The following is a 14777-nucleotide window of genomic DNA, read 5'->3' as shown; positions in this document are numbered from 1 at the left end:
CATAGGCTTTTCCCAAGTTACTCGTGATACAGGTTCAGAAACACCTGATGTTTTATCATGGATCACCACACAAAGACTTGGGTTAAGTTTTTTTCTACCTCCTCTCTTATTTTCTTTTTCACTTTCTCACCCACTCATCCATATATCCATGAATCTATTGTCTTACTATTCCTTTATCCTGCTGTGGACACACCTCCAGTCAAATCAACTGGCTTTGGTTCACTCAATGAGTGTCTCAGGCAGGTCTGAAGGCCTTTACAAAACACAGCTTTTAAAGCAGCACTGTTAGGGACAGGAGAGAAATCCCACTTTTTCTATAGGTATGTGCTGCAATTCCACTTTTTCTATAGGTATGTGGCTGCTTTAGGCTCCTCTGCTTTGTATGAACTTCCCTGAGTTTTTCACTGTCAGGTTTATTATATCCAGAGCAACACTGTCCCAAAACTAAATTCAGAACATTCTGTATTATCTTGTTCTGCAGCCAGTGCAATCAAACTCTGTGCTGCCTTCCAAGAGATGATTCTCCCATGATGTTTCATAGCAATTCCAGTCAATTCAGAGCAAGTGCTATTTCTCTTCAGGTCACATCTCTGCCTCCTTCCTCTGTAAAAATATTTGGCAATGCATTTATTTTGTCAATTTCCAATTTAGATACATTTTTGTATGATTTTCCCTCATGCTTCTCCTCTTTTCATGCAATAGGATATTGTGCCCTCTGAGATAATCAGATGGGTGTAGGGACTGAGACTTCAGCTGCTGTGAGTTGGCAATGCCATAAAATCCTTGGAGTTGCAGTGATTTACACCAACAGTGGTTATTTATTTTCTCACATATTCGTTTTAATATGCCTCTATTAATATGGGTAATATTTGTCATATGGTCACTTCTTTTGGTAGGAAGATCTTGTGATTTTATAGCACCAAACACAGCAGCAGACCTGACTGCAACTAATCCAAATTTATTGACATACAAGTCATTACCTGGCTATATTTACAAGTATCTGGAGAAGGAAAGATCCAGCAATCACTGGCAGTCTCCATCTACTTATGCCACACATTCCTCCCTCCAGCATACACTTCATGCTTCCAAAGTTTCTGATTTCAGGCTTTCTGGTGGTCCTGGTCTTTAAGGCACAAATAAATAAGGCACTTTGTTCTACTTCAGGCATATGGCTGGCCAAAGGCATTTATCTAAAATTAAAGAAAGATATTTTATTTGATTTAAAAAAACTTTTATCTTTCTTGATCCAGAATTTGGCATTCAAGTACAGCAAAATAACCATCTAAACCACAGACAGGGCAGGCAGCTCAGCAGAATTACTGAAAATAAAAAGACTTTGTTTCTGTGTGACAAAAGCCAAAGTTGAATGATTTGAAAATTTATTTATTGCTCATCTGAACCACAATGGGTTTCTGCTGCTGCAAATGTCTCCCTTTTCTATTCTTAATATCTCTGTTATAGACCTCCTCTCTGAGTTTGCATGTTTGGTGACACTGCTGATCACAACATACCAGCACAAAGGAACCACAGTTATCACTAAAGATACCACTACAGTGAACAGCTACAGATTTCATCCTACCCAGTCATTATTCTGAGAACTATAAGGGGATAGGCACTGAATTTCTGCAGACCTTGTAATATGGAAAGCTCTGTCAAAGTCTTTGCAGTGAAATACCAAGCTTGGGGAAATGCAATGTGCCAATCTTTTTAATAAATGGTATTCAGTATCAGTGTGAGAAAGAGAATAGTTAATTAGTACAATAATATGAATATATGATATATAAATGAATGTAATATTCATATATTTCATCTCGCATACATAAATGCTGTTTTTTATTGTGATGCCTTTACCATCCCTAAGACAGGCTAAAGCAAATTGTTTTCTGCTTCATGTTGTACATTTTCCCCAAAAGGCCCAAACTGGAGGTGAAAATGCGGCTTCTGGAATACGGAGCTGTGTAAATTTGTCCTCCATCAATAAAGTCAAGTGCATGGGAGAGTCCTTGTGGGACCAGGCGTTCAGGAGGGCCGGAGCGGGGCTGGCAGCTTCAGCTGGGGACAAGGGCTTCATTCCCACCATGTGTGTGTCTAAAGGTGGAACAGGCTGTGGCACTGCCCCCAGCGCAGCTGGGAGCGTGGCCATGGGGCAAACAGCCCAACACATCCAGCTTTTCTTTTAAATATTGGTTCATATAATGTCAAGGGTTGGAAGGAACCTTAAGAATCATCCAGCAGTCCCGATACCCCCGTGTCATTGGCAGGGACACCTCACGCTGACCAAGGCCTTATCCAGCCTGGCCTTGAACACTGCCGGGCTTGGGGCATCCACAGCCCTCCGGGGAAACTGTTCCAGTCTCTCATCACCCTCACAGCAAAGAATTTCTTCCTAATCTCTAACCCAAATTTCCTGTCTTTCAGTTTGCACCCATTACTCCCGCACACAGCACTCAAAGTGAAGTGCTCCTGTTATAAACATCGTGGCAGTGCTCCGGGCTCGCTGCAGAGCCGCAGCCGCGCACGGAGCGCTGTCCGAGGCGGAGCGGGCGGCTCCGGGCCGCGCATCCCGCTCTGCCCCCCCGCGCTGTCCGTGCCCGGCACGGCCGAGGCCCGGCGGGCGCTGCGGAGGCTGCGCGGGGCGGGGACTGCGGAACATGGCGGAGGCCGAGTGAGTCCCGGCGCTGCGGAGGGGCCGGGCCGGGCTGGGCCGGGGCTGCGGAGCCGCGGGCCGGGGGGACGGGCCGAGCCGGGCGGGTAGCGGCGCCCCTCGGCTCCTGCTGCCCGCGGGCCGGGGCGGTGCTTCGCGTTAGGGCCGGGGGTGACGGAGGGAGGGAGAGACCGGCGGGGCCGTTCCGCGGCAGCCGGGACAGCCTGTGCCCGGCGGGGCTGCCCGGGCCCGCGGCCCCTCCGCCGGCCGTGCCGGGCCGGGCCGGGCTGGGCTGGAGGTGCCGGCGCTGCCCAGGCGGGCTGCGCTCCCTCGGCCCGGGGTCCGGGGCAGAACCGCCGCCCGATGGCTGAGAGGCGATGGTTTTGTTTGCTTTTGGCGTTGCCTCGCTGCAGACGGATGGGTTCTTGCCATCTCCTGCGTGGTGTTGCCCAAATAAACCCTCTCGTTGTCGGCCTCAGCGCGCCGTGCCCGGTGTGTCTGTGCGGTGCCAGAAGTTGTGAATCGCTCTCGGTGCGCAGGGAGAGCACAGGGATCTTCTCCTTAGGAGACAGTTAAGTGACTAAGTGTTTTAAAAATGTCCAGGGTGATAATTTACTTGTTAACTTTTTGCGCAATGCCAGACACCGTGTGGCTGCCTTGCGAGCCGTGCACGGTGCGCGGTGTGTTGAAAAGCTCGGGCTGCGGTCCTCGTGTGCCAGCGAGCAGGGAAGTGCAGCTGAGGCTCCGGCAGTGCCAAGCCTGCGGCTTTCGGTGCCCTGCTACAGCTGGGAATGTGCATTCCCCAGGAAATGAAGGCTCAGAAGTCGTGTTGGTTCAATATGTTGTGATCTGTTCCTGTCTGAGAGGAAAGCTGCAGTAAAACATAAGGCTTAAAAGAGACAGTGTCTCTGCTGTCTGCAGGAACAGCGGCCTCCTAGTCAGGAGGAATTGGAGTCTTTAGAGATAGTAATTTAATTTCCATGAGAGGTGATGATAGTATATATCTGTGCTGTGCCAGGGCATTGTGAGCCTCGGCTGTCTGGGGCAATGAAGAATGTTTCCTGAGCACTGATCCCTTTGCTGTGTTCCCCAGCTGCTCTGTGGCCTGCCAGAAAGTCTCAGGGTCAGTGGAAAATCTGGAAACTGATAAAACAACTATATTGTATGTGTAGGTGGTGGTTTCTCACCAGGTGCAAACGACTACATCATGCTAGTTTCAGACTTTGAATTACTTTCATAAACATCTGTCAGTATGTTCCTGCCCAGGTGCCCTTGCTGTGGTCAGGCTGTTTACCTGCTAATAAAAATCTGTTCTGGTGTCTTGAATAACTTGCACCTGCAGTGGTTGTAAAGAAGCAGTGAGTGATTTCCTTCCTGTTGCATTTAGTTAAGCATTCAGAATTAAACATGTATTTGCTGAATGACATATTAAAAAAGTGGAAATTACACAAATGCAGGCTTTCTGATTTGAAAGTGACTTATACCGGAATAAAATTGAATTTTTACTTGATCATCAGCACTTCTAGGAGAAAAACCAGTAAGAGCCAATCAATGTTTACATTAATATTGCCATGTAGGATAGTTGATGATTCTTAATTAGGCTGAAGATTCCTGTAGATGAAGAATAACAAGAAGCAGAGTCTTGTTAGAGGGAGATACCAAGAGAGAGTGTAAAATGGGGAAATAATCAATGCAGGGAAATTATTTCTAGATTTCGTGAAAGACAGGGACTTGGGCTGATCTCTCTCTGTATTTGGGGAGTGGAACTAGATGATCTCTCAGGTCTCTTCCAATCCAAAACATCCTATGATTTTATTTTAGTTGATAAGCTTGGTGCACAAAATGGGATGCAGTAAGATGCTTGATGATGACCCAAAGTTGGCAACATTTTCAGGGCCAAAGAGGACTGAGAGATCCTGCAGGAAAAGTGGGTTGAAGTTGGCTGTCAGACATAAATGACACCTACGGGCTGAAATGCAGTGTGCGAGGTCTGGAGCTGGTGCCAGGGAACAAGGACTGCAGGAACAGGAAGGAGGGGAGACTTGAATAAGTAAAGGATCACAGGACATTTCACTTTATGACTGAAAAAAGAAACTGTTATCCTGTGTGCTGCTCATTAGAGGAAGAACTAAAAGCGTGAGCTTCTTAAATATCAGCTTGGGTCATGCATTTAAAAACAGGGATAGGCAGACTTCAGGAAGTGCCAGAAGCTCTTGGGATGGTGAAGTGGAGACTTAAGAGCTTAGTTTATTTCCTTAGGCAAGCCAAAGCTGAGAAGGGACATAGCAGTTTGAAAACCCATATTAGGCACAGTATTCCTGCAGAGTTTGTAATGGGAGCTACAGCCTCCAATGCCGTGTGTTAGAAAGACTCCTGTAAATTCAGAGAATTCCAGTGATTACCTGCTGTAATCCCAGGTAATCCCAAAGCCCCAGGGGACACGAGGGAGACTCTCAGTAGAAATAGTGATGTTTTTGTGACTCCGTGGTTTGTTTGCTGGAGGCTAGAAGTATGATCCAAGTATGCCAAGCTCCAGTGCCATGCCATCCAGAGCGGGAAAGAAAAATCTGGAGCACCTCCTTTTTGCTCGAAGGAAGTGTTGCAGTGCCAGTGCCAGCCTTGATACAGACATCAGGGCTGGCAGTCTGACTCAGGAAGCCGACTGAGAAACCTCACACCTTGGTGGTTCTCTTTCCCCCCAAGGTGTGTCCATGATTACAAGGAAAGTGGGGAATTGGCTGTGTGGAAGAGAGCCTGTGTTCTTAGGAAGACACTGTTGCTTCCCCAAACTGTCAATGGGAAGTTTTGTATGAAGAGAGCTTTTTTCTTTTTTGTCCTCTTTTTTTTTTCTGTCTGTTGGAACTTTTTCTTGTGATGGAGTATGCCATGGTGTGGCATCACATCTGTGCAGTTGGCTGGAGTACCTTAACTAGCCTGGATGTATTTAACTTTCCTTTTGGCTTTCAATCAGCAGAAGTGAATGAATGCTGAGTCCTCTGCTCTGCTGCTGTGTGTGTCTGCAGAGAGCTTCCTCGGGGCTGGCTGGAGCTGGGAGGAAAGGGGATGGATGTTCTGGTTTGGCTCCCCATGTGCCATAAATAAGAGTTAACAGAAGCCGCTACCAGCTGGCAGTTTCAGGTTTAAAAACAATGTCAGGGCTTTTTTTCTGAAGTTCCAGGTGGCTAAGCTGTCCATCAAAATCGCTGTTTTACATGAGTGTGGCACTGAATCCATGTATAACAAGACCCATGATGGACAGGTTTTGTTTGTTTTTGAGGAAGGGATCGGGGTGGGAACTCTGCCATTCCTGTAGTGCCGGCAGTTACTCATGTCAGAGCTTCCTAGTGGGAAGGCAGGTGGAGCTCCTTTTCCTTTGCCCTCAGGTGCTTCTGTGCCTGATTACAGTGAGGGTTTGTCGTGATGTAGGGCAGTTTTCACCAGATGTGTGTGTTACTTTGGTAAATATTTCTCTCTGTTGAAGTTACTACTGTGGTTTGCTGAGCTGTTTGCTCTTACTGGAGGTTACAAAACATATGTGCTGCAGGATTGCTGAAATTCTGACTCCAGCCTGAAAGTTACTTCAGAGTTGTCACTTTCCAGTTGAGAAATGTTTTTTTAGTGTCTCTTCAAGAAAAGAGATCTCTGAACCTCTGTGGCTGACGTGGAATTGAGGACTGTGTTTACTTGCTGCTGAATTATATAACCTCTCCAGTCTTTGCTTCAAGGAAGGGAGTAAACCAGTTTATTCTTACTGCAAAGCAAGCCTTTCTTCCATCTGATACCTGTGTCATTTCTTCACCTCCTGGAATGTACTTTCACATTCCTACTTGTCCCATCCCACATATTTCCTCCTCTGTCTCCTAGTAGAAAAAACTATTTGTGAAACCTATTCCCTTTGTAAGGCATTTTTGCAGCAGTGGTTGATTCTGCTATCAAAGGACTAATTGCCTCTTCAGAAAATTCAGGAAAAATACAATAGGCATTTTTTTAACCCAATCTCCAAATAAGTTGAGGGAAATACGTGTATTTATATCTGAATTTTCACTCTTTTTTTATTATTTTTCAGGGTTTGGGTGTTTCCTAATTGAAGAGAGTTGAAATATTGATTGCAAGTGAATCCTCAGTCAGCCTCTTGGATGCCTCTGATGACTTAAGAAGTCATGGCAGAAAATGATGCAACACCAACCGTACCAAAAAAGTGTGGCCCATACATTTCATCTGTAACCAGTCGTGGCATGAATTTGGTAATTCGTGGTGTAGTGCTGTTTTTTATTGGTGTATTCCTTGCATTAGTATTAAACTTGCTTCAGATCCAGAGAAATGTTACTCTCTTCCCCCCTGACGTGATCACAAGCATCTTCTCCTCAGCTTGGTGGGTTCCACCTTGCTGTGGCACAGCATCAGGTAAGTTCAGTCGTGTCTATGCCTGGTGTGCTGAGATAGATAGTTGCAAAAACCTGTGTGAGAGGTGGGGAAAATAAAAAATTCCCTTTCAGCATCACTGTCCTCATTGAGCTGTTAGTATCCTTCTGATCTTTTTGCTTACACAAATACACGTGTCCAGGAATTAGTTTTTGTGCTCTCCTGGGTCACCTGAGAACGCTGCAGCTGCCAGTAGGAACTCAGGAAGGCTACATCTTGCCATCATTTCACAAGAAACTTGTGGGCCTTTCTGGGCCTGATGGGTTGGTAGTTTTGATGGAAAGACTGGATATGGCTTGTAAAGTGCACTCTTTGATTTTAGTACTTGATTTTTAAGTCATCTGATTTAAAGATACTACAGCCTTAATTAGCTTTTCCCAGCAGGAGTCACTCTGTTGAGGTGTTCAGGGTCTTCTTTTTTCATTATTACTCTTCTCCATTTTTTTCCTTATCTTCTCTCCTGGCATGCACACAGGGAACCTCTGTGGTAAATGCTGATAATTCACCCGTTTTCTTACCATTTGTACTTGCACAGCCTTCGTGGAATTGCTGTAACACTTCTCTGCAGTATGGTTTATTATTATGAGCAGAATAAAGGTATTTTGCATATTTATAATCAGGGGTGATCGAGGCTGCATTCAGAGAAGTCCTTTCATCCATCACCATTATTAGTCATGAGTTTGGCCCAAGGCCTTTGGCAAGAAAATTGCTCAGGGAGGTTTTTTTTCCACTCTAGCTTTACTGATGATTTATTTTCCTGAATCCTGGGGATCAGTTTCCTCTGTGGCAGAGGAAAGAGCATTTGCAGTGTTACCCCCAGCAGTGTGCTGGACTGAAGGCACTGCAGTCTGTACTGATGGCTCAGGCTCTGCTGTGTTCACACCACTACAGTCTAATATTAAGGCACCATTATAGATCCTTGGTGTGCTTGGTAAAAATCTTTTTAGCTGCAGTTGCAGTAGAGAACACATTTGTGAAGCAATATTGAAAGAGCATCTCAATTCCCTGGGGCTGGAATTCCCGTTTGCTTTCTGTATTCAACAGCTACTGCAGGCTCTTGGCTTTCTCTCTTCTGGGTGAGCTTGAGAGTAGCATTGAATAAGAGAAAAATGTTATCCAAACAAAGCCTGCTTGTAACAAGAACAGAAGAAAACACAAAATATTGATGTTACAAACCACACCAGTACTGTGGTGTGTTGGTTTTGCAGTTACTTTAAACACGTTTGATGTGTGGGATTTTTGGAAGTGCCAACCTGTAAGCTGTTAGTGCTCTTTCTGAACTACAGTGCAGATGTTGGTGTGGGGGGAGAGTTCTGTCATCCTCTGCCCCTGGTTCGAATTGTCTCTGTATTGCTACTTCTGCTGCAGTGGCTGAAGATGCTGCTGAACTTTATGGAGTTTTTTAAAATAATGAAACTCTTGGAAATTCCTCTTCTTTTACAGTGCATGTGCTGTTTTTCCTATTTTTTGTGCTGTTTATCCTTAAAATATGTGTTTTAGTAGTGACTCTAATTGTCAAAGTCTAGATAGCCTTTATTCTAGGCTATTCTAGGCTTTATTTTAGGCTGTTAAATGTTGCCAGTGCTTTAACTTGAGGGCCTTTTTTCTGTCCTGTCTCCACAGCTGTGATTGGGTTGTTGTACCCCTGCATGGACAGACATCTGGGAGAGCCACATAAGTTCAAGAGAGAATGGTCCAGTGTCATGCGATGTGTAGCAGTCTTTGTGGGAATAAATCATGCCAGTGCTGTATCCTATAACCAGTGACATTGCTGGTAACAAATGGGTTTCCTCTTAAAAAAAGCTCACACAGTCAGTCGTAGTGAATTTGAATTGGTGTTAAAGGTGTAACATGCAACATTTTTGCAAGGAAAAGGCAGATTATGTGTTAGTGTCAAACTTGTAGCAGGATTGGAGCTGATGAGTCTCACATCTTTTTGTTCTGAAAAATATTTTCGTTAGGAATGTCTCAATACTGGGCTTTGTCTTACTTAGAGTCTTTATTTTCTTAGAATAATTAAGGTTAGTGCAGGAAGATATTAATGCAGTAGGTATTACAGAAAAGTGCTTTAGGTTGTTGCAAGCTGATGTCCTGTTAATACCACAGTAGGAGCTTGAGGCCCTGTCTGAGGTCATGAGTGAAGCACATGCACTTTGCACAGAGTAGGGAAAGCTCAGGACCAGGAATACCCAGGGCTATACAATGCCAGGAAATGTTGCTACCCCCTTCTGCAAAGGATGCCTTCCTTGATGCCAAGAGGGCACTCTGGGTGACAGGATGCAATTCTCATGGACTGGTGCACCTTACTGGCAGTGCTGTGGGTCTGAGAGGCTTTCTGCAGTTATGCTTAGTGCCTCCTCTGTCAGCTAAAACCAGGGTCTGCTAATGAAAATTGGGGTCTTGGAAAGAAAGTTGATCATCTCTGCAATGCTCATCTCCACCCGTGTCAGCTCCAACACAGTTCACAAAAATGGTGCTAAAAGTTCTGTTCTTGTGCTGCTGGATCTCCTCATTCCCAGGAAGAGAGGGCACATTAAGTGAAAGGTGTGAGAGCTGGCTGGGTTCTCACTGGGCTTGCTTGGCCACTGCTGGTTTTGTTGCTGTGTGGTTTTTCCCCACCCCCTGCTCTCCAGTGTGGCCGGATGAGCTGGAGCTGCCGAGGTTCCGAGTCCCTCCCTCTGTCCCTCACAAACCTCAACTGTTCTTCCAGAGATGCTCTGCTGTGGTTCTCACTACCTGTACCTGTTGGGTGAGCCCGTGGCAGCTTTGCTGCTTTTTAGAAATAAGAGTTGACAGCTCCTTTTTACACGGGTCTGATGATTTACAGCAAATTTTCTGCAGTTCTCTAGCAGCTGTTCCCCATATCCCAGGACATCAGTAATGTACTGTCTGTATTTCCTGCTTGACAGCTCTCCAGACTGCTTTCTCTTCAGCTGTTGCCAGTTCTGCACATTGCCAGATTTGGTGAGGGTTCTATCTTCTTTGACACTTTTTCTGAAGCTATTGATTTTTATCCTGTAATTATTTATTTCAGTTAGTCAGGCTTGTTTCTCATTTCCACTAGGTCTCCCTCCAGATTTTTGTGAGGAAATAGGACAGTGGTTTTTATGCTGTCATCCCATAAATTTGCTTTCAGGCAAAAGCAACATGACAAGCCCCTTTTTAATTATCTGTTTTGGACAGGAGTAATGAGAATGAGTTAGTGTTTCCAAAATATTTTGAAGGATGTGAAACACACAAAGATATCTGAAGTGACTTCACAATTCTTTCACAAGCTGACAAAACTGACTTTCATTGTTGATTTACATGAACACTTTCCAGCACGATTTTTCATTCTGATTTATTGAACACATTAACATATTAATGTTGAGCTGAATGTAAAGCATTATGTGTTTTAAAAATGTAATTAATAGTGGTAAATACCTTTTTTGGTAAATCCCTGTCAGTTTAAGAATGCTAGATTTAAGATTTCATATTGAGTATAATAAAGGGCCAGGTGAGGGTGAGATGTAATGTGCTTTGTGTGTCTGTATAAAATACTTGATTGTTTGGTAAGGGAAGAGGCTCTTCAATTTTGTACAGTGCAAACACCCTAAAATTGGAAGAAATGTCATAAGTTCTTAGTTTCCTGAAATATTGATAATTACAAGCCTTAATTTCTCACATCTGATAGCTGTGTGAGGGATGATACAGGTAACACTGTACTTGTCTTAATGGAATTTTTTTTCCTGTTGTGCCAAAATAGAAACAGAATGACAAAAGTTGCTTTATCCTTTTCCATGGTGTTTCCAAGCTGATCCTTAACAGGCAGCACAGAAGGTGGATTTTGCCAACAATATCCAGCTGTCTCTCACGTTGGCAGCCCTGTCCATTGGGCTCTGGTGGACCTTTGACAGGTCACGAAGTGGCTTTGGTCTTGGAGTAGGAATTGCTTTTCTGGCCACGTTGGTGTCACAGCTTCTGGTGTACAATGGAGTTTATCAGTAAGTATTTGCTCCCCCGAGGTGAAATGATAATGTTCTGAAGCTGTAACATTAATCAGAATAACTGAAGGGGTACAATTTGACATGATTTTCAAAGCTGTCAGCACCTAATTTTGAGCACAGCATAAATTGGACTGTTTATGAAAGCTCTTATGTGAGTGTAAGTGAGAAATCTAGTTGGAAATGCTAATTGAAATAAAATTGCTACCTTGCCAACAATGTAACATGCTTTGTTTGGTTGAATAAATGCAGCTATAATCAATAAGAAACCTCCTTTATTGTTTGTTGCAAGAAATTAAATTTCTATAATGTGGATCTTTTTGAGTTAAAATATCTTCCTACTTGTGGATTTGCCTTGTGTTTGGAGGACTCTGTATTGCAACACTGAGCTCAAAAATGTGTGTTCTTTTCCAGATACACATCCCCAGACTTCCTCTATGTCCGTTCCTGGTTGCCATGTATATTTTTTGCTGGTGGAATAACAATGGGCAATATTGGCAGGCAGCTGGCAATGGTGAGTCTGGAGGAGGGGGGATTGATTGCTTTCCAGTAAAAGTTTAAATGTACATATCATTTCTTCCTCCATGTATACCAGCCAGCTGTTTGGCTCAGGGGTGTGCAGTGAGGTAGAAACCAGCAATCATTTCTTGTTGATGTACTTAGTGAGCTGTAAATCAGTCTGTAAATCAGAGTACACCCATGCTTTGCTCTGTACACTCTGTTACATACTTTTGTGTTTGAGGAGAAATCAGGCCATCCCCAAAGTCTGACCTGCTCAGGGGACAGAAATGGCAGTCACCAGTACATTCACAGAACTTAAGGAGATCAAACTTATCTGAGTGGAGTTTAACAAGAGCTATTTTATCACCCATTTTGTAGAAAAATCATTTAAGTCTTTTTCACTAGTTATGTAAATTAATATTATTTTGTCAATGTCTGTTTTTCAGTATGAATGCAAAGTTATCGCAGAGAAGTCTCACGAGGACTGAGAAGAGATAAAATGCACCTTTTAAACAGGAAAATGTCTGACAAATGACTGTTGGAGGAGCATAAGGAACACTTGACTATGAAATTGCCAAAATGCAATTTTTTTCCCTTGAGTGGTATACTTTACTGCAATCTGTGATTGCTGCTTCTATAGAAACCTTGATGTCTGATTTTGATTACTGTGAAGTTACAATAGTATGCAATACATTTGACAATATTGGTTCAATTATAGGATTCTTTTTTCCAAATCTAAACAGTTTACCATAAATTCCTGTCTGTCTGTAATGTTGCAGTGCCAAACTGAACCTTTGCACTATGTTTCTGTAGCTGAAACTTCTTGATTCACTTTATCTTGAAAGTTTTGAGGAATTTGTTCTTAACAAATAGTAAAAGACAGAGAGGGTTCACATTTAGCAATGAAGATCTCTTTCCATGATAGCCCATACTATCTCTATGAAATTTATGGATTACAGGTGGACTTTGATGCAATAAGTAACTCATTTATGCCTATTAACACAGTATATAATTCTTCTGACCCACATTACTGGTGAGGATGCTCACTGCAGGTTTCATGGGTTATTGCCATAGCATTTCATTTGTCTGTGGTGTGTGCCCAGTATCACAGAAATGGAAACTGAGTCTGAAACATTCACTATTTTTCCCCTGGTACACCCAGCATCCATGTTTGTTTTTGAATTTATGTGAACCATGGACAGATTCTGAAACTGCTTGTGTGCAAAACAGGATACAGTTCAGGTCATTCTTGTACAATCCTTTAAGCTGATTTGTGTTGATAGGAAAACAGCTTAGGGAGTTTTTATTGCAAAATTCAATTCTGAAATAAATCAGCCACTACCATAAAGTGTCATAAGCCCCTCCATTACCAATGTCACTTTTGGTGGTCCTTGCCCACCCCCTGCTCTGTTGGCAGGGATCAGCAGTGCTGTATTTTAGGTACTGATGGAGCCTTCATTGCTGTGTCCAGGCAACCATAAATGCATTTGTTCCTGCAGCAGTTGTGTGAGGCAGAGAAATGCTGTTAGCCTGTCTGACAGGTGCCTGTGCCCAGCCAGCCTGTGCACAGTGAGCTGAAATGGGCTGCATGCTGAGCACTTCCCTTCTTAAGAAGGATTTCAGTGTGTGACCCATATCTGGGGGCATACATGGAACTTTCTCTTGGCTTTGCAGCTGGCTTTTAAGACCATGAGCTGGAAGAAGTGCAAGAAGGCAGAAAGCAGATTTCAAGAGGACACTACTAACCTGTGCCTGCAGTGAGTTTGGCATGGGATGTCGCCGCTTTGTTTTCCCATTCTGTCTTTGTTGATGATATTTAAATGTATTTGTTTTCCTTTTTTGTCTTTAAGTACTATTTTATAAGTCTTCCATGAAAGGTTTATAAGACATGTTACAGTCACCTGGGGAGGCTGGAGTTGGTCCAAAGAACAAGTAGATGTTTAGACAAGTTTTTATTAACAAATGTGTGAATGCGTTGTACACGAAGCTGTAACTAGGCAACCTTTCAGTCTTACCTGCTTACCTCCAAGTCTGAAAAGTGTGGAATGAGCACTTCCAAAAGCATTGTAACAAAAGAAAAATTTCTTGAATGGGAAATTGTAAAAATAATAAATAAGCAAGTGATGTATGAAGAGCTTGGCTCTGCAGCTCCAGAAAGTGTTATCACCTGCAGCTCACTGTTTCAGGAAAGCACCTGCAGAGGCACTTTGCTTTAAGCAGAGGCAGAACATGTCTGAGTAGATCCCTGAACTGAGGTTTTCTCTTAATCAAACCAAAAGGTAATAAGAAGCATTTTATTGACAAAACCAAGAAGCTGGGCAGGAATGAAGGGTGCGTTTCTTTAGGCAGGCTCTGGCAATTTGCTGAAGGAGCTGTTTGGTCTCTCTCTTACAGTATTTCACCTCATCCACCTTCTTTACTTCAACAAATGGCTTCAGCTTGGTGGACAGTGTGAGAAGTCCCTGTTGAGTAACCAGGGCATGAGTGGTTCAGATGTTTCTTATCCTAACTGTAGGGAATAACACAGTGCCTGAGTAGCCAGTGTGCTGACTTGGTAAACAGTGTAGCTTCATCATGACCAACAAGTGTGTACAACTGAAGATGAGTTGGTTTTGTTATTCCCTTGGTGGCAGAACTGCTGTTACCTACCAGCCTGATACTTACACAGAAGCAGCCTGTGTGTGTTGAAATGTGCAGTATGTGGGAAGTGGTTGTTGTGCACCTGTGGCACCCACTTTGCACTCGGATTCAGCTAAACCTGGTTAGACTGTGCTGTCCGCTGACTTTTAAATTTCATTTTGGAAATTTTGAGCATGTTGTGCAAAGGCAGCAATCATCCAAAATAAATTTGGGTGGAGTCCTTTATTATATGTGTCTTACTGTTTTTGTTCTTACTTGACTAACATCAATACAGGATCACATTGTGGGTGTCCTATTGTTTCAAACTGCTGTGATTTGATGGCTGATGAGTTCAAACCCTGAGAAAGGTTCATGGTGACAATGGTGACACAGCCTTAACTTCAGTGGTGTGGACATGCTGCTACTGTATAGCATGTAGCAATAACATTAGACTGAAAAATATTGTTAAATAAAGAATTAATAAGGTATAATTTAGATACGACTTTAAAAGTACTCTAACCTCTTCACTAATTAACTCCTGTAAGGTCTATGCTGTTTAAACTGGCAAATTGCTGTTAAAAGCAAAATGTGCATTAAACACAATTGCA

At 43.4% G+C, this 14777-nt stretch overlaps 1 protein-coding gene across 1 annotated transcript; it reads left to right on the top strand.

Moving 5' to 3' along the window:
- The first annotated feature begins 2619 nt into the window (after positions 1-2619).
- INSIG2 (insulin induced gene 2) lies at positions 2620-14415 on the top strand. Its single transcript, XM_054278248.1, has 6 exons — positions 2620-2665; positions 6711-7048; positions 8690-8814; positions 10883-11049; positions 11464-11563; positions 11997-14415. The coding sequence occupies exons 2-6, from the start codon at positions 6805-6807 to the stop codon at positions 12036-12038; spliced, it is 678 nt and encodes a 225-aa protein (XP_054134223.1). The 5' UTR covers positions 2620-2665; positions 6711-6804; the 3' UTR covers positions 12039-14415.
- Positions 14416-14777: the final 362 nt, after the last annotated feature.

This window comes from Melozone crissalis, unplaced genomic scaffold (genome assembly GCF_028551555.1).
Source record: "Melozone crissalis strain CALT ecotype California unplaced genomic scaffold, PUWL_Pcris_2 ptg000023l_1, whole genome shotgun sequence".
Lineage (NCBI taxonomy): Eukaryota > Metazoa > Chordata > Aves > Passeriformes > Passerellidae > Melozone > Melozone crissalis.
This window is presented reverse-complemented; position numbering and strand designations above follow the sequence as displayed.

Excerpts from the sequence above, each read along its gene's own strand:
- INSIG2 (XM_054278248.1), top strand. The coding sequence starts at position 6,805 with ATGGCAGAAAATGATGCAACACCAACCGTACCAAAAAAGTGTGGCCCA. Across the intron at positions 8,815-10,882 it reads GAATAAATCATGCCAGTGCT|AAGGTGGATTTTGCCAACAA; the intron begins GTATCCTATAAC and ends CAGGCAGCACAG. Across the intron at positions 11,564-11,996 it reads TTGGCAGGCAGCTGGCAATG|TATGAATGCAAAGTTATCGC; the intron begins GTGAGTCTGGAG and ends TCTGTTTTTCAG.